The following is a 25799-nucleotide window of genomic DNA, read 5'->3' on the forward strand; positions in this document are numbered from 1 at the left end:
CAGCTAGTAAATTTTATAATAATAATAGTGGTAGTGTCAGTGTCCCAGCACTGACATATATAAGGAGAGGAGAAGCTTGAACTTTTGCCTACTTAAGTCCTTTGAAGATTCTGTCTCCTCGGAGATGGGAGGGGGAGACATTCCTGTGATCTGATGGAGATGGGATGAGGAAAGTGGCTTGGAAGATAGTCAATGAGACGCAGAGAATTGGGGATCGGAAAGGGAGGGATTGGGGGGCAAAGGTCAGTACTGACCACGAAAGAGCCAGGGACAGATCACTATGCTCAATAAAGAGAAAATTTCCTCAAAGATCGGCAGTTTGGAAATTCATTTATTTTGAGATAGCATCGAAACCTGACAGGTACCTGATTTGGGTGCAATTCCAAAACAACCGGAGCATCACTTGAACACCTTTGGCATTGACAACATCCCCATCGGTCAATTGCAAAAGGCAGCTTTATTCAGAACAGCAATGTCTTTTAACACCACCAAACATCCATATCTGCCTATCCCAGATCCTTGGGAAGGACTCAATAGGTGGGCAAAAATGCCTAATCAAGTCTAAACATCTGGCTGACTGTGTGACAAACCATAGTAATAAGCGCCTTAGGTACAATTCCTAAACCTCTGGAATACCCTTTAAACACCCTTTGAACATCCTTTGAACATCCTTGACATTGAAGTTGTTTTCATTGTTCTCATCAGTCATTGACAAGTTCTCATCAGTCAATTACAAAAGGGAGATGGAACAGCTGACATCCTGTAGCGATACATTTAACACCCTCAAACATCCACATCTGTTTATCCCAAATCCTGAACGACTGGGTAGGTGGACAAAAATGCCAAATCCAGTCTAAACATCTGGCTGACTGTGTGACAAACCATAGTAATAAGCGCCTTAGGTACAATTCCTAAACCTCTGGAATACCCTTTAAACACCCTTTGAACATCCTTTGAACATCCTTTGAACATCCTTGACATTGAAGTTGTTTTCATTGTTCTCATCAGTCATTGACAAGTTCTCATCAGTCAATTACAAAAGGGAGATGGAACAGCTGACATCCTGTAGCGATACATTTAACACCCTCAAACATCCACATCTGTTTATCCCAAATCCTGAACGACTGGGTAGGTGGACAAAAATGCCAAATCCAGTCTGAACATCTGGCTGACTATGTGGCAAACTATAATAATTATAATCATTAGTCTCCTCCCCTGAATGTGATTGTGGTGAGCTTCGTGGGATACTGGATCGTAGAGTGACTAGCTGCCATTTGAAAGCTTATACAGGAGGAAAAGAAGATTTTTCTCCAACTAAAAAAACACTGCTCTTAATTGGATAAATGGCCTAGATATTTGTAGAACACTAATTTTATTTTTATGAAGCAGGGTATTTCAAAATGTAAGCTATAACTTCAGAGGCGGGATTGACATAATTTACCTACCGGTTCTCCCAGCACCAAAAATGTGAGCGCCCCCCCAACCCTTCTCGCACGTGCGTCTTGCACGCATGCATGCAGCTTGAAAACGTGGATAAAGGTCGCTGCTACCAATTCGCCCAAACCGGCTGAATACCACCTCTGTATAACTTATATACAATGTTTTGAATCCCTCAAAATTGACTACATATTTCCATCGTACGTGTACTATACTATAATGTGCTCCTTTTATATATTTTTACTACTGTTATTCATCTACTCTATTCCAGGGGTCCCCAACGCCCCCCACCCTGTCTGTGACCCACTTTTGGGCCATGAGCCATTTGGAGCCAAGCCATGGAAATGGCAGATGAGTGTGCATGCCCGTGCACCCCACTTGCACAAACAGTGGGTAAGCACGTGCGGGTACACTCCATTCGCACCAGTGGTGGGTGTGCAGGCCCGCTACTCGTGCAAATGGAGCTGCACACATGGGCGTGCCAGCCACTTGGGGAACTATGCTCTGTGCCAGGGCTGTCAAAGTCCCAACCCGTGGGCTGGATGTGTCACGAGCTGGCCACGTTCATGCCCAGTTTAGCGAAGGGGGAAAAAGTCCTGATACATCATGTGACACCACCGTGATGACGTGAGTTTGACACTCCTACTCTATGCTATCAGCTATATCAGGGGTGTCAAACTCAAGGCCCAGGAGCCAGATCCGGCCCACAGGGTGCTTAGATCTGGCCTGCAGGGCCTCCCTGGAAACAGTGAAGGAACGGCCCACAGTGCCTCTGCCAGTGAAAATGGAGCTCGGGAGGGCTGCGTGCGGCCCTCCCGAGCTCCATTTTCACTGGTAGAGGGTTGCAGGAGGCTAAGTGAAATCAAGTTTGACACCCCTGTGCTGAATGAATCAATAAAATTATATTTTGTCAGTCTGAACTTTTTCAGATCTACAATAAAGCATTTATTATTTGTGTAAACTCACTCAAGGAAATCATTTGGGAAGGGTCAGGTTATTTTAAAAGGTCAGAGATGTCACTTGGAGTTCATTACCTTTAGAAAAAATTTAATTTATTACTAAATTTAAATGCCATCCATCCCCCAATCCCAGGCTTTGCGAATGCTAAAGCTTTAAAGATATAGAAGAGGGGTGGGTTCTACTTACCTTTACTACTGGTTTGCAATGGGATCGTGTGCGTGCGCTTGGTTCGCTTGCATGTGTGCCAAGCTTCTGCACATGCGCAGATCGCCTATGATGACATCCGGGGCAGTGGGCGGAGTCTCCCACTGGTTTTACTACCAGTTCTTGCGAACCGGTCCGAACCGGGGGCAACCCACCACTGATATAGATGGCATAAATGCCATGGAACTCACTAAAATTCCTCTGGGTAAATGTTTGTATATCACTCATTTCTTCTTTATCAGCAAGATCAATAACTTCTAAATACAGATTTGATCTAGCTCAGAAGCCATCTTGCTGTAGGCTCACCAATGTGATATCGCATGATTCCACACAGTGATGGGATTCAGTCGGTTCGGGCCAATTCGGGCGAACCAGGAGTTAAATTCCTGGCTGGCTCTACCCCTTCCCACCCAGCTGCTTCCAGGTGTCCCCAAACACCCCATTTTGGCTCCCAGGTAAGTGCAGGGAGGCCTCCTAGTCTCAAAACAGGCCACCAGGTTTGTTCTGAAACACAAATAAGGACTATCTCATAATTGCTGCTTTGGAAATCAGTACTTAATTCAAATAACACAGATGGTTAAATAGGTCGCCATTTCATCATGTTGTTTTTTTTTTAACACTCCAGGAAGTTTATTTATTTTATTTATTTTTCTTATACTTATATGCCACCCTTCTCCCAAAGGACTTGGGGCAGCTCACAGAAATTAAAACGATAAAAACAGTAAAAAAGCTACTAAAATAATCAATTAAAATCTCCCAATTAAAAATCACTCATCAGATCAGCACATTTGTTGAAAAAGCCATGTCTTCAGGTCACAGCGGAAAGAGCGGAGGTCGGGGGCCGTCCGGAGCCCGTGGGTAACCCATTCCAGAGGGTCAGTGCGCCCACAGAGAACACCCTCATCCTGGGCGTTAATCCTCTTTTGAATCAAGAGCAACTCTCAACGATTTTATGGATGCATCTAGATTTTTCTTGATAACAATATGCCATTGTTTTATTCAGAGATTTTTTTCAACCTCCCAGTCTAGCCAACAGCCCTGAGATTTCCATTTGTATAGCAGCCAGCCTGAATCCTATTTTTTTTAAATGCAGAGAATGTTGGTTAGATATTATCTTCAAGTTGTTTTAGGACAATAAATGTCATATTTTCTTTCAATAATTTTTTTAAAAGGCTTTCATTTGTGCATCATCGCCATTATTTCTATTATCTTTTCTAGATATATCTTAAGGATCTCATCTGGTTTATGAATCACTCTCTTCCCCAGAGTATTTTGGAGATTGTAGGTTGGACGCAACACTGCATTTCTCTCATATATATCTTTTGAATAACATTTTAATTTATTTATTGGGAGAAGCCATAAAACCGATATATTATGGATTCAAACATTACGCTAATAGATAAATAGCCAATTGGGGAAATGATCCAGAACTGATTTCCCATAATGAAGTACTTTTTGGGTAATATTTTTTTACAATTATAGTTTTAGAATTATATTTGTAAAAGTAGTACACATTTTTACAATTTCAGAGAGTTGTTCACCTAAGGATGCCCTCTTTGATCTTAATACATTTGCAAAAGTCAATGGGAAGTAAAATAAGCAGGTTGAACATCATAATAACAGCACATCAACATCTTTTCTAAGCAGAAAAAAAATGCCTTTAATTGTTTGGTATTGATACTGCAGAATGATTGACATTGAGAAGATATTGACCAGCGACCAACTCAGGAATTTTAGAGAAGGAAGTTGAGAAGATGAATGGAAAAAAAATGGTCTTGTACAGAATACATTTTCCTTTTAAATTCACCCCACGTTCCCATTTAAGGTTGAAAAACTTTCACCAATTTAATAGACCATCAGCAAAATATCCGGTTCTCTCGGGAGCCTTTTCTTCATTTTCTAAAGCAAAGAAGAAAGAGTGATTATGAGGAGCACCCTCACAAATCCAAGATTGGTTGCACAATCTTAATGATGGTTACCCCATCATTAACATTATCTGCATGTGACTTCATTGATAAAATAGATTTAAATCTTGCATTTTCTCTCTCTTTTTTTTTTAATATATAATTTTTATTAATATTTTCTATACACCAATACACAAATAAAATATACAATCCTGCCACCATGGTATAATATGATTACATTGTCCATAAGTATAAAGTCATTCCTTTATGCATACATATTTGCCATCATATATATACATCATCATCATATATCTATTCTATCCCACCTTTTCTGGACCCAATCGCACCATACTTTCCAACTGTTATAAAATTCTGAATCTTTTTTACCATTGATCAATCTAGTTAATCTATCTGATTCCGCACACTCATTAATTTTATATATTATTTTCAAATCTATCGGTAAGTATTGATTTTTCCACTCCTGCGCATACGCTAATCTTGCTGCAGTGATAATGTGAATCAACAAGAACCATATATCTGATTTAACATTCAAAGGTTTTGCCCCCAATAGGAAAATCTCAGGTCTTAATTCCAAATTAATCTGTGTAATTTCCAAAATCCATTGCCGTATTTTTTTCCAATATTTAACCGCCTGCGGGCAGGTCCACCATTGGTGAAAATAGGTTCCATTACTGTAACCGCACTTCCAACAGCAGGCAGATGTCCCGGGAAACATTTTAGCTAATCTCGCCGGGGGGAGATGCCACCGGTATAACATTTTATATATGTTTTCTTTATATGAGGAGGCCATGGTTAATTTCATATTTTTCAACCAAATCTGTTCCCATTGCTGGAAGTCAAGGGGATATCCAAAATTTCGCCCCCATGCTATCATACAATCTTGCATTTTCTCCAAGCCCTCAAAGAGAGCTTGTACAGGCAATCCTCAACTTACTGTCAGGCCTGGAAGCCATCTTTTTCATTGGCTCTTCAGGCCTGCCACATTTACTACTGTGGGAAACTGGGAGGGGGGATTCTATAGAGCCAGGATGATATATAGTCATAATAACATTCCTTTCTCAGAGAGTCAAGCAGAGGTGGGATTCAGCTGGCTCGGACCGGTTCAGGCGCACAGGGTACTAATTTTACATCTGGTTCGCCGAACCGGTAGTTACAAGGACTGGCTGGCCCCTCCCCTCCCAGGAGTCTGCACATGGCCCATTTTGGATGCCAGGTAAGTGCAGGGCCTGCGCGGAGGCTCTGGGTAGGCGGAGCCTCCCGCCGCCGCTACTACCGGTTCACCCAAAGCGGGGCGAACCGGTAGCAACCCACCACTGGATCTGGCCCTCAAAGAAATCCAGTTTGATACCCCTGAACGAGAAGATCTCTAAGGTCCCTTCCAACTCTGTTATTCTGTTAATTCCTTAACTTAAAAGTATTAAAATTCAAATGATCCTAGTAACCAAACAAAAGACCAATGGGCTTAATAAATGCTCTTCAAAAACTAAAATGAAGCCACCCTTTGTTGCATTTACAGGAACTTTTGAAACTTTCACCTTCGTTTTGCATCTTCTGCAGGGAGGAAAGAAACATCAGTGTGTCTTCAGAAAGGGTTAAAGGGTTCACATTTTGACTGCTGGGTTCTGCAAAGAAAAAAAAATCGCAACATATGAATAAGAGAAAAACAGAATAACAGAGTTGGAAGGGGCCTTGGAGGTCTTCTAGTCCAACCCCCTGCTCAGGCAGGAAACCTGTTCTGTCCCCGTCCCACACACGAACCCCCACAGACGGCCCGGAGTTAATAAGACACACGACAAAGTCTTTGAAGATAAAGCTGGCAGCAACCCAGTGGCTAGTTGCCAATTCAGACTTTACTCACACAAAACAAAGATTAGACTGCAAGCATTCCGATAAAACAGGCAAAGTTTCAGCAATACAAGGATTAGTCCAAATGCAGTCCGACAAGGTAGGCAGAAGTCCAGTAACACAGAGATCATGGATTATTTCTAGTTTTTGCTCGTCACAAACTGAACCGGCCACCACACCCACATTTATACCCTGTGGGGTGTGGTCCAGTGACTCAGCTAATCTCTGGCATGCCTTCCCCTCTGCTGCGCACGCTTCTCCCTGCGCCACTGTTGAGGATCCAGCCAGCACTTATCTCCTTCGTCACTGTCCACCTGTGGCTGCGGGGACGTGCTTGGCTCTGGGCCTATCTCTTGGCCTTCGGTGTCTTCCGGAGGCATTGCCAGAGAGAAGGGTCCTGGAGAGGGAGGCCTTGCCAACTCCTCTCCCTCACTGTCAGAGTCTGCATCTGTCGATAGCCCAGGCTCAGGCAATGGAGCCACAACAGAAACCCTTATACCATTTCAGACAAATGGTTGTCCAACCTCTTCTTGAAAAGCCTTCAGTTTTGGAGTATCCACAACTGCATATGGACAGATTCAACCATAGTTTCAACTGAGAAGCTATGACCATACTAGGACCAAGCCATATCAGAAAAAACTAGGGAATTTGTCTCAAAGGTGTTTTTTCAAGTTATGAAAGTTTTAGGACCTTTAGGACAAGCAAAGTCAACGGGGAAGCCAGATTCGCTTAAAAATCACGTCAATAACGTAACAGTAGCAGTGATTCAGTTAATAACTGTAGCAAGAAAGTAGGCAATTCACAATTGTCTTGCTTATCAACAGCAATTTGGGGCTCATTTATGGTCATAACCCAAGGACTAGCTCTCTAAGATTTTAAGGTTAATATTTAAATCATTTCATTCTTATTCTTTGAATCCTAACACTTTGATGAATAGGGAGCACAGCCTTCCCCAAGCTTGGACCCTCCAAGTTTTAACGGTCCTTGGGCCACATCTGGCCTTTTGGCTGTTCCTATCCAGCCCATGTGAAGTCAATCAGAAATTAGAAATCAAATGTAAATAAGTGTATGCCATGCACCCAATACAAGTGTAATGCTTTTATTTCGAAAATGACTATTTTAAAAAAAATTACATATATGCGTGCATCAGAGGTGGTATTCAGCAGGTTATGACCAGTTCTGGAGAACCGGTAGTAGAAATTTTGAGTAGTTCAGAGAACCGGCAAATACCTCTGACTGGCCCCGCCCACATCTATTCTCTGCCTCCTGAGCCCCAGCTGATCTGGAGGAAATGGGGATTTTTGCAGTAACCTTCCCCTGGAGTAGGGAGGGAATGGAGATTTTACAGTATCCTTCTCCCGGAGTGGGGAGGGAATGGAGATTTTTTTTTTTTAATTTATATGCTGCCCTTCTCCGGAGACTCAGGGCGGCTTACAATGCATTAAGCAATAGTTTTCATACTTTTGTATATTTATACAAAGTCAGCTTATTGCCCCCACAATCTGGGTCCTCATTTCACCTACCTTTGAAAGGATGGAAGGCTGAGTCAACCTTGAGCCTGGTGGGATTTGAACTTGCAGTAATTGCAAGCAGCAGATGTTAATAACAGTGCATTAGTCCACTGTGCTACAGTATCCTTTCCCTGCCACGCCCACCAAGCCATGCCCACCAAGCCATGCCATGCCCACCAAGCCATGCCCACAGAACTGGTAGTATTTTGAATTCTACCAGTGGCGTGCATGCGTATACCCCTATGCTCCTTCATAGCCCTATTGATTCGGCTCTCCACAACAGTTCCAGCTTCTCATGTGGCCCCCTGCAAAAATTAATTGCCCACCCCTGCTTCAGAGTCCTTGGCCTGGTCTGGGAATTCTGGGAGTTGAAGTCCCAATGCAGCTAGAAGAAATAAGGCTGGGGCAGGAATCAGCAACCCGCAGCTCTGGAGCCGCATGTGGCTCTTTCATCCCTCTGCTGCGGCTCCCTGTCACTCAAAATATGTGTCACAACCGCCAATGTGTAAGGTGACCAGACGTCCCGCTTTTGACGGGACAGTCCCGATTTTTAGCAATTTGTCCCGCGTCCCGCGGCGTTTCAAAAAAGTCCCGATTTTTCATTCTGCCCCCTGAGTCCCGTTGCCTCTTGAGCCCCAGCTGATGGCTAGAAGAAAAAAAAACTCTTTAAACTCTTGCCCGGGGCTTCAAAGGGCCGCCCTACAGGCAATCAGTGTAAAGAGTTCCTGAAGCAGTTTTTTTTTCCCCTAGCTAAGCTGCAGAAAAGAAACCGAAACCAGGATCTTTGGTGCAACGTGACAAAATGAGGCAGAGAGAGATTTATTTTTATTTTTATTTTTCCTCCCCAAAAAAGGTAGGTGAAAAACTGCAAACAATGGGAAATTTAGGAGGAGAGTTCAAGATTTTAAAACACAAAAGAAAAAAAAGCTGTATTTAACTAGGGAATTATAATAATTGAGATACTATTAATTGTATATTGTGTTGAAAGCAGAAATGGTTAAGTTGTGGTTCAGAGAAATATAGGGGGGAAATTATTTGGTTTATTATTATTGGTAAATATAATTAATTGATTTGTAAGAAATTGGATTGCATGGAAATAATTGGAATATTCATGTTCATATTGATTAATATACAAAAAAGATAGTTTTATAACTAATTGATTTATATTAAAATGTTGAATTTGTATTAAACAACTGTATTACAGAATTACATAATTAAACAATGTGAGGATGGATATAAAAATAGATGACAATGGAAAGGGGTATAATATAGAATAGAAGGGAAAAATTGAATTTGATTAAGATTAGAGATGAGGATGAAGGGTAATATTGGTTTTTTAAAAAAAATAGATGAGGAATAAATATGGCAAAAAGGAAATATAGAAATTGTAAATTTAATTGAAGTGACTAAACACTGTTTAAATTTGTGAACCGGCCAAATACTCTGTTCAAAGAAAATAAATTGTATGTTTGTATGTGTGTTTCTAATTACTGCTATTTATTCATATTTGTTCTCTTTTATTCTTTAAAGTTTAACCATTCATTCTTTATCTTAATATCTTTATATTTGTTTGGGGTTGGCTTTCTTCCCTTTCATCTTTTTTATTGTACAGCAATCTTTCTCCTCAAACCTACCACCTCTCTCTTTTCTTTCCTTCTTACTTTCTTTTCCCCCCTCTTCTTCTCCTCCCTACTTCCTCTTCCTTTCTCCTTCTCCTCCTCTCTTCCTCCCCCTCTTACCCTCACTCATACTCTAATTTCCCTTCCCTTCCTTCACCCCTCTCTATTACTGTATCCTTTTATGAATATGGACTACTCAGAGGGCTGAAAAAGTTATTTTTGACTGGTCCTCACACTTTTGACCAGTCCTCGAACTTACGACTGTCCTCACATTTTACATTTTTGCTCTATCTTGTCATCATGGTGAAGAGAAGCAGTTGTGAAATGAGTGACATGGTTGTTAAGAATGCTTCACGGGCATAAATGTGAGGATGGTCATAAGTGTGAGGACCAGTCAAAAGTGCGAGGACCTGTCAGAAATGACTTTTTTCAGCCCTCTGGTTAGTCCTTTTGTGCATATGGACTACTCAGAGGGCTGAAAAAGTTATTTTTGACTGGTCCTCGCACTTTTGACCAGTCCTCGAACTTACGACTGTCCTCACATTTTACGTTTTTGCCCTATCTTGTCATCATGGTGAAGAGAAGCAGTTGTGAAATGAGTGACATGGTTGTTAAGAATGCTGCACGGGCATAAATGTGAGGATGGTCATAAGTGTGAGGACCAGTCAAAAGTGCGAGGACCTGTCAGAAATGACTTTTTTCAGCCCTCTGGTTAGTCCTTTTGTGCATATGGACTACTCAGAGGGCTGAAAAAGTTATTTCTGACTGGTCTTCGCACTTTTGACCAGTCCTCGAACTTACGACTGTCCTCACATTTTACATTTTTGCCCTATCTTGTCATCATGGTGAAGAGAAGCAGTTGTGAAATGAGTGACATGGTTGTTAAGAATGCTGCACGGGCATAAATGTGAGGATGGTCATAAGTGTGAGGACCAGTCAAAAGTGCGAGGACCTGTCAGAAATGACTTTTTTCAGCCCTCTGGTTAGTCCTTTTGTGCATATGGACTACTCAGAGGGCTGAAAAAGTTATTTTTGACTGGTCCTCGCACTTTTGACCAGTCCTCGAACTTACGACTGTCCTCACATTTTACGTTTTTGCCCTATCTTGTCATCATGGTGAAGAGAAGCAGTTGTGAAATGAGTGACATGGTTGTTAAGAATGCTGCACGGGCATAAATGTGAGGATGGTCATAAGTGTGAGGACCAGTCAAAAGTGCGAGGACCTGTCAGAAATGACTTTTTTCAGCCCTCTGGTTAGTCCTTTTGTGCATATGGACTACTCAGAGGGCTGAAAAAGTTATTTTTGACTGGTCCTCGCACTTTTGACCAGTCCTCGAACTTACGACTGTCCTCACATTTTACATTTTTGCCCTATCTTGTCATCATGGTGAAGAGAAGCAGTTGTGAAATGAGTGACATGGTTGTTAAGAATGCTGCACGGGTATAAATGTGAGGATGGTCATAAGTGTGAGGACCAGTCAAAAGTGCGAGGACCTGTCAGAAATGACTTTTTTCAGCCCTCTGGTTAGTCCTTTTGTGCATATGGACTACTCAGAGGGCTGAAAAAGTTATTTTTGACTGGTCCTCGCACTTTTGACCAGTCCTCGAACTTACGACTGTCCTCACATTTTACGTTTTTTGCCCTATCTTGTCACCATGCTGAAGAGAAGCAGTTGTGAAATGAGTGACATGGTTGTTAAGAATGCTGCACGGGCATAAATGTGAGGATGGTCATAAGTGTGAGGACCAGTCAAAAGTGTGAGGACCTGTCAGAAATGACTTTCCAGCCCTCTGAGTAGTCCCTATACACATAGCCATGGCCACCTGGTCACATGACCAGCTAGCCACGCCCACCCAGTCACATGGCCTCCAAGCCACGCCCACACAATAAGCCACGCCCACAATGGTGTCCCTCTTACCAATGTTAAAATCTGTTCACCTTTCCCTATACACATAGCCATGGCCACCCGGTCACATGACCAGCTAGCCACGCCCACCCAGTCACATGACCAGCTAGCCACGCCCACAAAATAAGCCACGCCCACAATGTCCCTCTTTACCAATGTTAAAATCTGGTCACCTTACCAATGTGCGACACCCACCAGCACGCGATTTATTGAACTTTTCGACCCCCGGTAGGCCAACCATGGATAAATTCCAAGAAAAGAAAAGCTTCAGAAGAAAACAGCAAGTTTAATTCAACTACATATGCTACTTTCAGGAAATAGTCAGGCATGGGAAGGGTATTGTGACTCCCGGTGTTTTCTTTTCTGTGGGAAACAGGTCCAAATGGCTCTTTTGAGTGTTTAAGATTGCCGACCCCTGGGCTGGGGAATAGCAAGTTTACCTTTTGATAAAGAGGTCATTCCCCATTCACAAGTCCTCTTACCTTGCATCAACCGGTCATACAATGCCTTTTGCTGGCTCTCCTCTGAGATAAACCGACGGCCTTCTGAAAAGCAAAAAAATGGGAAGGTCATCTATCCAACCCCTTCAATGAATCAGAATAAGCTTCAATGGCTAGAACCATTTCCTACGTTAGAGGAAAATCTGACACGGATTTCAATTTATTGGAACGATGCTTAAGGTATAAATTAAATAATGGATTGGTACAGGGCAGCGGTGAAATCCAATTTTTTTTACTACCGGTTCTGTGGGCGTGGCTTGGTGGGTGTGGCAGGGGAAGGATACTGCAAAATCCCCATTCCCTCCCCACTCCTACGGGAAGGATATTGCAAAATCTCCATTCCCACCCCACTCTGGGGCCAGCCAGAGGTGGTATTTGCCGGTTCTCCGAACTATTCAAAATTTCCGCTGCTGGTTCTCCGAACTGCTCAAAATTTCCGCTGCCGGTTCTCCAGAACCAGTGGTGGGTTGCCCCCAGTTCAGACTGGTTCTATAGAACCGGTAGTAAAACCAGTGGGAGGCTCCGCCCACTGACCCTGACATCATCAGAAGCGATCTGCGCATGCGCAAAAGCTTCTGCACATGTGCAAAAGCACGGCTCGTGCGTGAGCGAAGCAAGTGCGTGCACACGATCTTGTTGCGAACTGGTAGTAAAGGCAAGTAGAACTCACCCCTGTCCAGAACCTGTCAGAACCTGCTGGATTTCACCCCTGGTACAGGAGTTCCTCCACTTACAACCACAACTGAGCCCAAAATTTCTGTTGCTAAGTGACTATGGAGATTCTCGGCCATCCAGGTCATGGTTGTCCCAAAGATCCTTTTTCAAGAGGCAACTGGACTTTCTGGTTTTTCTTTGAAGACGTTTCTCTTCTCATCCAAGTCTTCAGTTCTGAAGAAGTGTCTTGGATAAGAAGAGAAACGTCTTCAAACAGAATCCAGAAAGTCCAGTTGCCTTTTGAAAAAGCACCTTTGGAACGTGTTGCTAAGTGAGTTTTGCCCCATTTTACATCCTTTCTTGCCACAGTTGTTAAGTGAATCGCTGCCGTTCTTAAGTTAGTAACACGGTTATTGAGTGAATCTGGCTCCCCTGTTGACTTTGCTTGTCAGAAAAGTTGATCGCATGACCCTGGGACACCCCAACCATCTTCAATATGAATCCGCTGCCAAGTGGACGACGTTTGATCCCCGGATTATGTGGATGCTGCAATGACCAGAAGCCTGGAAAAACAGTCGTAGGTCAGTTTTTTTCAGTGCCGTTGTAACTTTGAACGGTCACTAAATGAACTGATGTAGGTCGAGGATTATACTGTACTTTATGAGCCCAGCCACTGCGCTTTGTAACCTGGGATGAGTGTAGCCGTTGCAAAACACGCTTTTGATTCCTATTGCCAATATTTGACTGTGGTAGAAAGTGCAAGAAAACCCCATTTCTGGCCTCTTTTTCTAGAGATGAATTGCCACTGGGACTTACGGGAGCCCTTCAAATACAGCATGGCCTGAGGAGTCCAGTTTCTTCTTTGGAAGTGACCCTTTTGGATGAAAACGAGGAAAAAACACAGCCAGATGATGAACATAACCAACAAACCGTTGATAGTACACAAATTCAGCTTCAAGTTTTAGTTTCCCTATCCTTCCTGATGGTTTTTCTCTGTCGCCCTTTCTCTACTTCTCTCTCTCTCCCTTTCTCTCCCTCTCTCTCCCTCTTTCCCCCTCTCCCTCTTTCCCTCTCTCTCCCTCTCCCCCTCCCTCCCTCTCTTTCCCTCTCTCCCTCCCTCTCCTTCTCCCTTTCTTCCTCTCCCACTCTCTCTCCCTCTTTCCCACTCTCTCCCTCTCCCACTCCCTCCCTCTCTTTCCCTCTCTTCCTCCCTCCCACCCTCCCTCTCCTTTTCTTCCTCTCCCTCTCTCTCCCTCTCTCCCTCTCTCTCCCTCTCCCTCTCTCTCCCTCTTTCCCTCTCCCTCTCTCTCCCTCTTTCCCCCTCTCTCCCTCTTTCCCTCTCTCTCCCTCTCTCCCTCTTTCCCACTCTCTCCCTCTCCCCCTCCCTTCCTCTCTTTCCCTCTTTCCCTCTCTCCCTCCCTCCCCCTCCCTCCCCCTTTCTTCCTCTCCCACTCTCTCTCCCTCTTTCCCACTCTCTCTCTCCCCCTCCCTCCCTCTCTTTCCCTCTTTCCCTCTCTCCCTCCCTCTCCTTCCCTCCCACCCTCCCTCTCCCTCTCCCTTTCTTCCTCTCCCTCTCTCTCCCTCTCTCTCCCTCTTTCCCCCCCTCTCTCTCTCCCTCTCTCCCTCTCTCTCCCTGTCCCGCTCTCTCCCTCCCCCCTCCTTTCCTCCCTCTCTCTCTTTCCCTCTCTCTCCCTCTCTCTCCCTCTCCCTTTCTTCCTCTCCCTCCCTCTCCTTCTCTCTCTCTCTCTCCCTCCCTCTCTCCCTCCCTCTTTCCCTCTCTCCCTCTTTCTCCCTTTCTTCCCCTCCCTCTTTCCCTCTCTCCCTCTTTCTCCCTCTCCCTTTCTTCCTCTCCCTCTCCCTCTCCCTCTCCCTCTCCCACCTCTCTCTTTTTGTCTTCTTTCAAAAAATAATTTTGTGACGAGAGAATGCAGACCTGACATTTGCTGTTTACCAGACAAATTTTAGAAGCGGTCTGGTACAAGAAACAGAATTTACACCTGAATATTGTCAGGCTTGGTAGCTGACTTGGAAGCTGAAAACAAGATTGCCTGCATTTCCTTTAACAAGATTTTATTAAAAGGCTACGGGATAATATTACACAAATTTCAGCAACCGGATTTTCACCTTATATCATACAGTTCATTAAGGTGGGGACTTGATAACAACTTCCTTGTTTTTAGATAACAACTTCATTGTGGACTACAAAGCTGCCAATTTTCTCCTCACATTTCTCAGGAATTTGCAAATAGATGGTATTTTTTAAAAAAATATTATTATTACATTTATACTCCCATCAACTGGGTTCCTCAAATTATGTGGAAATGGAGCTAAGACACCCAGAGTCATCTTACAGGGGAAATTTATTTATTTATTTATTTACAAACAAACAAACAAACAAACAAACAAACAAACAAGGTCAGGCCTCTTTGAAAGGAAGACTTCCGGGGAATATCAGGATTGTAGACTGGTCTAGGAAATAAAGAAATAAATAAAATTTCCTTGAAGAAGACAATGGCAAACCACTTCCGTATGGCTACCAATATTCATGAATTTACCTGCAGTTGCAGAGGTGGCATTCAGCCGGTTCGGATCGGTTCACCCGAACCGGTAGCAGAAATCGTATGCGTTCCTGCCCCCACCCCCCCACCCCCCCCACCCCGGCTGTATGCCATTCCTTTTAGGCATGATTTTTGAGGCCGGGCGCAAGCGCAGAAGGTCCACATGCTAGCAAAGTGCATGCATGGAAGGCTGGGTGCATGTGTGGACAGGGCGCGCATGCGCATTTGCGAACCGGATGGGAAAGTAAGTGAATACCAGCCCTGTGCAGTTGGATGTGACTAGAGGGAAATTTTGTCTTTAGTTTACAGTCCAGTATATTGGGGAGTCCAGTCAATGGTATTTCAACTTGGCCATAATGTTAAGGCATCATTTCATTGTTCTATAAACATCATTTATGTTCTGTTAAGCTGGCCGAACAGGTTGCATAAACTTAAGAGTTTACAGACAGGTGACTAAATAACAGACACAAGTTTCTCCTTACCTGAGGAACGCCCCAGGAAAAAGTGATGAACGATGCCAAAAGGTAGAGGGCCAAAGGACCGTTTGTCCACCTGTGCAGTCGCTAAAAACAACCAAGAAAACATTGTGATGGGCTCCCCGTTATTCAGCATTAAAACAAGCGTTTAGCTTTTCAACATCCATAAGGCATTTTATGGTGTCTGCTTTGCTCCAATGACAGTGATGGCTAACCTTTTTGCCGTCACGTGCCAAAAGCGGGGGGAGTGCGGGGGGATCATGTGCGTGCGTGTCCACACCTATAATTCAATGCCCTCCTGCGCCCTGTGCATGTGCGCATGACCCCCCCCCTGCATTACCCCTGTACTTCCCCCGCTTTTGACATGCGACGGCAAAAAGGTTACTGGTGGGCCCAGTAGGCCCATTTTTTCGCCCTCCCCAGGCTCCAGAAGCTTTCTTGAAGCATAGGGAGGGCGAAAACAGCCTCCTCCACCCTCGCCGGAGGCTAGAAATGGCCCAAAAATCAGCTGGCTGGCATGCACATGTGCGCTGGAACTGAGCTAGGGCAATGCTCGCGTGCCACCACACCATCACGGTCCTATGAACTATATCTATCTCCTCAATAAAGACTTTATTGGCCTGAAGAGAATCTTACTCAGTCTTTCAAGATTGTCCAGATAAGGAAGTAGCTTTCATACATTAGATAGAAGACTGGAACTAAACATTTTTGGCAAATCTGATTGGGCTTTTTGTCCTCTGCTTGTTATATCCAGTGGTGGAATGCTGCTGGTTTAACAAACAGTTTGGTGAGGGTGTGCTTCGTGCATGCACGTGTGCTTGCGTGCAGCGCTGAAAATGGAGCACTTAGAAGCTCAGCTGCTTACCTTTCAAGTCAGCAACGGTAAGTAGAACAGTGAGGGGGGGGATATCAGCTGTACCGCGCAACTGAAATGAGCTACAAAGCAGGAAATAAAGGACAGGATAGAGCGGGGGCAGGTGGGCGGGGACAACTGATCGTCAGAGCTACTGGTTCGCCTGAACTGGTCCGAACCGGCTGAAAACCACCTCTGGTTATATCCAAATGAGTCAGGGAGGAACAGGTCTGTATTCCTTCCTAATATTGCCTTCTTATGCAGGGCTTAAGGAACGCTTCTGCTCATTTTATTTATGTAACGGTTTCGAAATACAGGTAGTCCCTGATTTACAAATATTTGTTTAGTGACCATTTGAAGTTACAATGGCACTTTACAATGGAAAAAGTGGCTTATGACCATTTTTCACACTTACAACCGTTGCAACATCCATGATCAAAATTCAGGTGCTTGGCAACTGACTCATATTTATGACAGTTTCAGTGTCCCGGGACCAAATCACCTTTTGCGACCTTCAGATAAGCAAAGTCAATGGGGAAGCCAGATTCACTCAACAAGCTTGTTGCTAACTTAACAACTGAGGCAAAATTCACTTAATAATTGTCTTGATTAGCAATAGAGATTTTGGGCTCTTTTTTGGTCATAAATCAAGGACTACCTATACACACACATCTACAGACATCATACAGTTATAACTGGGCTCTTATGGAACAAATACTGAATCAAAAGGAATGCCTAGTTTTAAAAAAATGATTTTTCTACTGAGGGGAAACTTTAAAGAGTGCAAAGTTTAAGAAAGATAGATAGATAGATAGGTAGATTGGTAGATAGGTAGATAGGTAGGTAGGTAGGTAGATAGATAGAAAGATAGATAGAAAGATAGAAACATAGAAACATAGAAACATAGAAACATAGAAAGATAGAAAGATAGAAGCTGAAATGAAATGACAGCGATTTTTGCTGTTTTAGCCATATGGCTAATCCAGACAATGATTAATTTACACCATAATTTTCACCAAGTTATGCCCTTCATCTTGACTTTCATAGCTTTCATCCTTCTTAAAAATGTACATATTCAAATAGAGATAAAAGATCTTGTGTTAAAATCCAGAGATGTCATGTGAAAATCCAGTTTAGATTAGTCCTTGACCAAGATATAGGCAATAATATTTAAAATATAAACGTAACTGTTGCAGAATTCTGGATCGTATTTTCTATGTTGGATTTTGCAAAGATCTCATTAGGCTGCTAATTGTGTTCTCTGGATTTCAGTGACCACGATACCTAAAAGCCATACGGGGAGAAATCTGATGTTCCACAAGTGAATAGAATAGAATAGAATAGAATAGAATAGAATAGAATAGAGTAGAGTAGAATAGAGTAGAGTAGAGTAGAGTAGAGTAGAGTAGAGTAGAGTAGAGTAGAGTAGAGTAGAGTAGAACAGAACAGAACAGAACAGAACAGAACAGAACAGAACAGAACAGAATAGAATTCTTTATTGACCAAGTGTGATTGGACACACAAGGAATTTGTCTTTGGTGCATATGCTCTCAGTGTACATAAAAAGAAAAAAAAATACATTCGTCAAGAATCATAAGGTACAACACTCAATGATAGTCATAGGGTACAAATAAGCAATCAAATCATACTAGGAAACAATCAATATCAATATAAATCGTAAGGATATAAGCAACAAAGTTACAGTCATGCAGTCATAAGTGGAAGGAGATGGGTGATAGGAACGATGAGAAGACTAATAGTAATGCAGACTTAGTGAATAGTTGATCATACTTGATACATACTTGATCATCTAAGAATCATGAACAAATAACCATTACTCCTACATACCTTCATTTTCTGTTGTCCTGAGGATCTGATCTTTGGGAGGAGAGAGTTTCTAATAGATAGGATGTGATGTGATGAGTTTTTTATTACGCTGGAAACTCTATTTAAGCCTTCCGAGTAGAAACACCCTCCCCATTGGAAGCAAAAATAAAGCATTCAGAAGGGATTTCTTGTCAAGGAGTGGCTGACATCTGGAAAAGAGGGAGGGTGCTGTCTTCCAAGGAAAAGTCATCCAGGATTCTGACATATACGCATTAGCATTCATTAGTAGCAATGACGATATTGCTCTACGGCCAAAATTGTGGAAACCTTTTGGGGAAAGTGTATTTTCTAAAACTAGCTAATAACACCACTTTTTTTGTGGGGGGAGTAGTACCATAAAATTATATATCAATGGAAAGATAATTTAATCAAGAATGTAAAGTAATCACTTTTATGAAGGATTTGCTATTAGATTAGCAGTTACAGCATAAAATAGAAAAGTGAAACACGTAGAAATAATGAGATATATAAAAATTATCACGTCAGTTAATTCTTTGTTGGGTAACCTTAGGATGAATTATAGCCTTATGTCTTCCCATGGAGTAGCCATCTTTCCAATCAGCCTCTATATTTCCAGTGTCTTTCTCCCGGCTTGGAACTGAACCAGATGGATATTTCTTCCAACACATGTGAATATAATCTGTAGAATATATTGGAGAGAGATAAATTCCGGGATGATGGGCTCCAGCACAAGCCCAAAACCTTAGAAGAATAAACCTTTGATCCTGGTTACCAACTCAGATTGGATCCTGAAATTTTATCCCGGGACACATATATTTACCTTCATTTGTGAACCCCAAAAGTTTTAGCTCTTTCGAGGGAGGTACTGTGGAATTGGGATCGTAGAAACACCCAGGAGCATAGAAGAGTTCAGAGGCAGATGCATAAATAAATGTCTTAAACGTATTTATTCATATGATAAATCATGTTAACTATGTACAACAGAGATCAAGTCTCATGAGGAACAAACATGAAAAGAGAGAGATGGAGAGAGAGAGAGCGAGGTGGAAAAGGTTGGAGGGGATTTTATACTCAGGGTAAGCCCCTCCTTTCCACATAGGGGTGGAGACACTCTCTGCCTCCACTGGTGTCTATATGACACATGTGCCAATGGCTTGCAAATACTTGACAGGTACTTTACAAGCCTCCAAAACACAAACCCCAACTTGGTATCTTCACACTTTTTTTTTTTTAATTTGATTTATATGCCGCCCTTCTCCGGAGACTCAGGGTGGCTTACAGTGCGTTAAGCAATAGCCTTCATCCTTTTGTATATTTATACAAAGTCAGCTTATTGCCCCCACAAACTGGGTCCTCAATTTACCTACCTTAGAAAGGATGGAAGGCTGAGTCAACCTTGAGCCTGGCGAGATTCGAACTTACTTTAATTGCAGACAGCTGGTGTTAAATTACAGTGCCTTGTCACTGGGCGACATGCATCGAATTTCAGTTCTTGAAATTTGCAGAAGTGATTGCACTATTTTGGTACCCTCAAGAGGAAGATAACCTCAGTGAGATAAGGCAGTTTCTAAATGTTATAATAATGAATGGGGAAGTTGCAGCTGTACGTCTGCATCTTGGGCTGAAGGAGAGGTGAAATGTAAAATTTGTTACTACCGGTTCTGTGGGCGTGGCTTGGTGGGGGAGTAATGTGACTGGGTGGGCGTGGCCAACTGTTTTTTTTTTTTTTAACTTTTAAAAGCATTTTTTCTAATGCTTTGAAAAGCCTCTGCCAATCAGGCAACTCAGCTGGGATCGTCAGAGACTTTTCAAAGCATTTTTTTTACCACCTCTTCGGCCAAGAGGTTGCAGAAAAAAATGCTTTGAAAAGCCTCTGACGATCCCAGCTGGTCGCACAATCATCAGAGGCTTTTTTTTTTAATTTTTAAAAGCATTTTTTCTTCAGAAGAGGTTGTAGAAAAAATGCTTTTAAAAGTAAAAAAAAAAAAAGCCTCTGATGATCGCGTGGCCCAGCTGGGCATGGGGGGGAGGCAGGGATTTTTGCTACCAGTTCTCCGAACCACCCGCCGCCATCGCTACCAGATCGGGCGATCCGGTTCAAACCAGGAGCATTTCACCTCTGGGCTGAAGGGAGGGAAGGATTTTATGAAAGTTCTTGATTGTTTAAGGTGTCACGAAGCAATTAATAATGGGCTGTCTCCATGCCTAATCATGCTTATATTAAATCATGCCTAGCATGGTCCCAATTGATTTTAGTTGATGGACTCTACAGATGACTAAGGTGAAGCTTCCTTCCTGTTCCTCTTAGATAAGTGCTGTCAAAAAGCATTAGTCAGATACAGATCATTTCCCATCACTCTTTAATATGGACAAGAACTCAGCTTTGTCATTTAATCAATGATTCTGAAATCAGCATCGGGAAGAGAAGATCACCAAAACAGCGGGGGGCCCTTTGTTAAAGTCAACTATTGCACACACTCTGTTCTGATGGAAAAGGGCAGTGTCCATCAACTTGACAGGCCTTGTCATAATACCCAACGGAGAAAAGGTAACTTTTGGGGTGAACTTGTTTCTGATTTTGAACATATTGGCTGCTCCAATGAACCCCAAACCTTTTTCACAAGGAAACTCCAAGCTTAGGTTCTTACCTTGAGCTAACTTGTCCTGTTGATTGCTTTGGGGCAAATGTTTCATGTGAATCCATAAACCATGGAGATAGGAGTGGGCTTCAAAAATTTTAGCAAAGGATTCTCTGCCTGGTTGCTAGGTGGGCCTGGCTATGGTGGACGTGGCCTAGTCGGCTTCCTGCACCATGGCGGGGGCGGCATTATTGACCTCCCCAGGCTCCGGAGATTTTTTTCGAGCCTCCGGGAGGGTGAAAATGGCTTCCCCAGCCTCTGGAGGCTGGAAACGGGCCCATTTCCGGCCTTCCTGAACTTCCGGTAGGCCTGTTTTTCACCCTCCCCGATCCTCCATGCGCACCCTGCACTTACCTGCATCTAAAATAAGCCGCATGGGGACTCCTGGGAAGGGCGGGGCAGGGTGGGCGGGGCCAGCCAGGAGTGGGATTTGGGGGTTCTCCGAACTGCACAGAATCTTAGCTGACCGGAACGAGGCCCCAGGCGTGCTGCCGACACATCCCGAAAAGCCCTCCAGGCTGTAAGAGGTCCCTCCCCACCCAGCCGAAAGGAGGGGGGGAACTCCAGCCAACGATGACCAATTGCTGGATCCCTATGACAACGAGGCGAAAATGACCCAATGGTGAGTGAACCGATCCACCCCTTCATCTTCCCAAACAGCCCAAAAACAGGAACCCAGGGGACTTTTCAAGCCCTAATAGACTCAGGCTGCACTAGATGCTTGATTAACCTAACTACGGTCCTGAAACTGGGATTAGAGCGAAAAGACTGGCCCACCCGATCAGGTTCAAACAGGTCGATGGGTCCCTATTGGGGGGAGCCTATGCCATCCACCTGACTGAACCAGTGAAGCTAGAGATCACTGGGAAGCAATTCAATTCGTAATAGCCCCCAAAATGACAGACGCGAAGGATGAGCTCCAAAACCTAAAGCAGAGAGCTAGCATGTAATATCTGTATTTCTCTAGGCCAGGGGTCAGTAACCTTAAACACTCAAAGAGCCACAAAGGTCCTACCGGAAGCCCCCCATTCAATTCTGGAGCCAACTGGAAGTCCAGTTCCCCCACCATACAGACTCCTCCTAGCATGGCGTCCTTTTTCCTCTGCCAGTTTCCCCACCATAGTCTCCTCCTACCATGGCATCCTCTTTCATCTACCTGTCCTAACCGAAAGCCCTATCAATTGTGGAGCCGACCAGCGATAGGGAGCCGCAGCAGAGGGATAAAAGAGCCACATGCGGCTCCAGAGCCGCGGGTTGCTGATCCCTGCTCTAGACTGAGAACTTAAGGAAAGCGAACTGAATATAACATTCAGTATAGATCTCTTCATCCAAAATCACTGAGTACTAGGATCTCCTAAAAGTAATCCACTGTATTTAATCATCTAAAGCGCAATGGTCCACGAGTTTAATTTCTAGTAGTTGGTTGGTACCCTACAGAAAAGATCTGGCTATGTATATCTGACAAGTCCTGGTAAAATAACACGAGTCACATCCTGATCCCTGGTGGTAAATATAATTCAAAAGAGGCATCGGTAGTTGTGCCTTCTGTGTTGACATACAGGCAGTCCTCAATTTACAACCACTCATTTAGTGGCACTGAAAAAAGAGCCTTATGACTGGTTTTTGTACCGCTGCAGCATCCCCGTGGTCACGTGACCAGAATTTGGCTGCTTTGCAACTGGTTCATATTTATGACCATTGCCCTGTCCCAGGTCACGTGATCGCCATTTGTAACCTTCACAGCTGGCTTCCGACAAGCAAAGTCAGTGGGGGAAGCCAGATTCACTTAACAACCGCAGGGATTCGCTTAACAACCGCAGGGATTCACTTAACAACTGTGGCAAAGGGCTGTAAAATCGGGCAAAGCGCATTTAACTGCCTTGCTTAGCAACAGAAATTTTGGGCTCAGGTTGAGCCATCACTTGTGTCTGCTTTACCTCTTTTAGTGAGAATTAAATTCAATATGGCTGATCCCCCTAATTCCCTTCTCTACTCATTTCTCAAATGTTTTCTTCGTTTTTCCCCAAACCTTCTCAGGTGAAACAGCCAATCTTCCTTGCCTGAGTCCTAGGCAGTACAAAACACAGGTGGATGTTCCTAGAAGAAAAAATTGTCCAATTTTGTTTGCTAACTGTAATAATTAGTTTAAGCATTGAGATCTCACTGCAAGATTAGCTTCTGCATCAATGGTAATTTAAATATGCAGGCATTCTATCTCAAAAAGCTACAAAACTCTACTTTTGTGAGGAAAAACAGCAGGTTTATTGTGTCTATCACCCCCTTATAGCCCCTTTGCATTCAACAGCTGTGTTGCAGTTCAGACATTCCATTAATGCAGATTTTCCTCCCACTTAAAAAATCAAAAAGTGGATTTTTATAATTTGTCCTATTAATAGCAGCAGAAAAGTGATTTAAGGTAATAGTTGAGAGTAGGTTAAGCATAACGCTCAGCAAGGATTTTCTTAAATGTGAGTTTTAAGAACAATACGCTATGTTAAGCCAAACCATTTATGATGATGCATGAAGTTGGTTATCCTAAAGTAAAACTCTTAGAAAAAAACCCCTGGTGTTTGTTAGGATTAAGCCTACTGGAGTGCCTCATACAATAAACATGAAATCACACCCATGTCTTTTGGACTTTTTGAGTGAAACAGAAAAAATCATGACACATATGGATTTGATATTAGTAAAATGTATGGATTAAAAATGGAGGTTATATTGCATTTGTTGAGCAAGAGTTGAACATAAATGTTATTTATATCTGCTAAAAAAGCAAGTTGGAAGTCACTTTTTTACAATGCATCTTTCTATATTTTTAATTTTATTGCGCCTCTATTTGCTATTTCTCTCTATATTCTGACTTCTTTTCCATTCTTTGACTATTAATTTTCTGTCTTTTTTTTTAATCTCAATAAAGTTGTATTTTTTTAAAAAAAGAATCAAACAACACACTTCCCCAGCATTCTGTTCAACAACCCAGATTACTCCAAATTACATAAAAACAATATTAACTGGTGAATTGTCCCTTTCAAATGCTCACTTTCTGACAGAATATCCTCTCACGTCCCCCCTCCCTTCCCATAACAGAAGGGAGAAACACAATTTAAAAAGCAGGAAATTGTGGCTAATTAAGAAGCCAACATAACACCGGTGTTTCTGGTCACATGACTTTATTTAGCCCCGCCCCACCCCAGACTTCTAGTAGCAGAGAGGAATAAGTTTGATTTTCTATTTTCAGAGCTTGATGTTGCTTTTATAGGGTTATTTTGGGCTTGTTGATTAGTGCTTAAGAAAAAAAAATGAGAAAGAGTTTCCATTGAATGTTCCTGGGGGTATGATATTGAAAGAACTTTAAAATTCTCATTTTTGTGCTGTGTTTCTTGCAGTTTAAAGCCCAACATTTGTCTGTCTATGCAGGAAAGTTAGCAGAATTGAGCCAAGAAATCCTGGTGGAATATTTGTTCGTTTGTTTTTTTTTAAAGTGCATTGCTGCCATTGTGAACTCGGTATGATCTTTTTTACGTTAGCTGTTCAAAACCTGCAAGGAGGTTCCTTTTAAAAAATGTATTGGCCTATCTGTTTTGGTTCCTAATTCCTGATAAAACATTGCAGATCACTCCTGTTTAGGAGGAAATTGTTGACATGTTGTTGTGTACATCAGGTGGTGCAGAAAGCTGTTATTTGTTGCTTCCACTGGTTTTTTTTTATTTTTTTGCATTTCTGCCAAGGAACGCTGCTGAATTGGACTTTCTTTCAAATCCTCTAGAAAGAAAATTTCTGTGCAGGTGATATTAGTTATGAGAGCAGCGTTCTCCTAGGTGGGAAGGCCTGCACATATATGTAACAGTTTAGTTTATATTTTGGAGTAAATGAAATATTGAAGGATGCAGTCAACCAATGGAACAGAAGTTGTGGGAGCTTCATCACTGGAAGCTTTCAAGAAGAGATGGACTGCCCTCTGTCAAAAAGGGTGTAGGGTCTCCTGCTTGGGCAGTGTTGGACTAGATGACCTACAAGGTCCCTTCCAACTCTGTTAATCTGTAATCAGTGGTCATCAACCTTTGGAGTCTTCTCCCATTTTTCACCAATATGGGAGAAAATGGGCTATATCAAAATAAAAAGTCAGCATTTTTCAAGATGGGTAATTCTATGCTTACTGGGGATTCTGTTTCTATATTTATTATGTCCAATTTTAATTGGTTGAAGTTTAACAGATTAACAGAGTGGGAAGGGACCTTGTAGGTCATCTAGTCCAACCCTGTACCCAAGCAGGAGACCCTACACCATTTCTGACAAATGGCAGTCCAATCTTTTTTTGAAAGTCTCAAGTGATGAAGCTTCCACAGCTTCCGAAGGCAACTTTTCTATGTCTCATATAGAATACGAGCTCTAAATTCTACAGGGCTTTTTCCAACCATGATACCTTCAAATATGCTGGATTAAAACACTCACCCTCTCTGATTTCTAGGACTGTGATTGAGATAATGTAAGCTTATCATTTGAGCTTACATTTCCCACTACTTGGTGCTTACCCAATATATTAGATCACTGTTTCTCAACCTCAGCAACTTTTAAGAGATATGAATTTCAACTCCCAGAATTCCCTAGCCAACCATGCCTGGGGAATTCTAGGAGTTGAAGTCCATGCATCTTAATGGCTGAGGTTGAGAAACAATTTTTTGGTGAGCACCAAGCAGAGGAAAATGTAAGCTCAATGACAAATCTTTAAAATATGTGAAATCTAAAATACATTATCGTTGGTGGACTATATACAGTAGTGGCCAAAATTTTGGGGAAAGTATATTTTTGAGGTTTGATGGCTAATAACACCACTTTTTTTTTTTTTTGGAGTTTCAAGATAAT

General features: G+C 42.7%; 1 protein-coding gene across 1 annotated transcript; it reads right to left on the minus strand.

Moving 5' to 3' along the window:
* Positions 1-4438: 4438 nt before the first annotated feature.
* Positions 4439-18303, minus strand: SPX (spexin hormone). The gene is made up of 6 exons (XM_070947908.1): positions 18298-18303; positions 15603-15683; positions 13379-13436; positions 11891-11953; positions 6062-6148; positions 4439-4500 (listed from the first exon to the last, which is right to left on the minus strand). The coding sequence occupies exons 1-6, from the start codon at positions 18301-18303 to the stop codon at positions 4439-4441; spliced, it is 357 nt and encodes a 118-aa protein (XP_070804009.1).
* Positions 18304-25799: the final 7496 nt, after the last annotated feature.

Source organism: Pituophis catenifer, unplaced genomic scaffold (genome assembly GCF_029215685.1).
Source record: "Pituophis catenifer annectens isolate HBS135680 unplaced genomic scaffold, rPitCat1.0.hap2 SCAF_7, whole genome shotgun sequence".
Classification (NCBI taxonomy): domain Eukaryota; kingdom Metazoa; phylum Chordata; class Lepidosauria; order Squamata; family Colubridae; genus Pituophis; species Pituophis catenifer.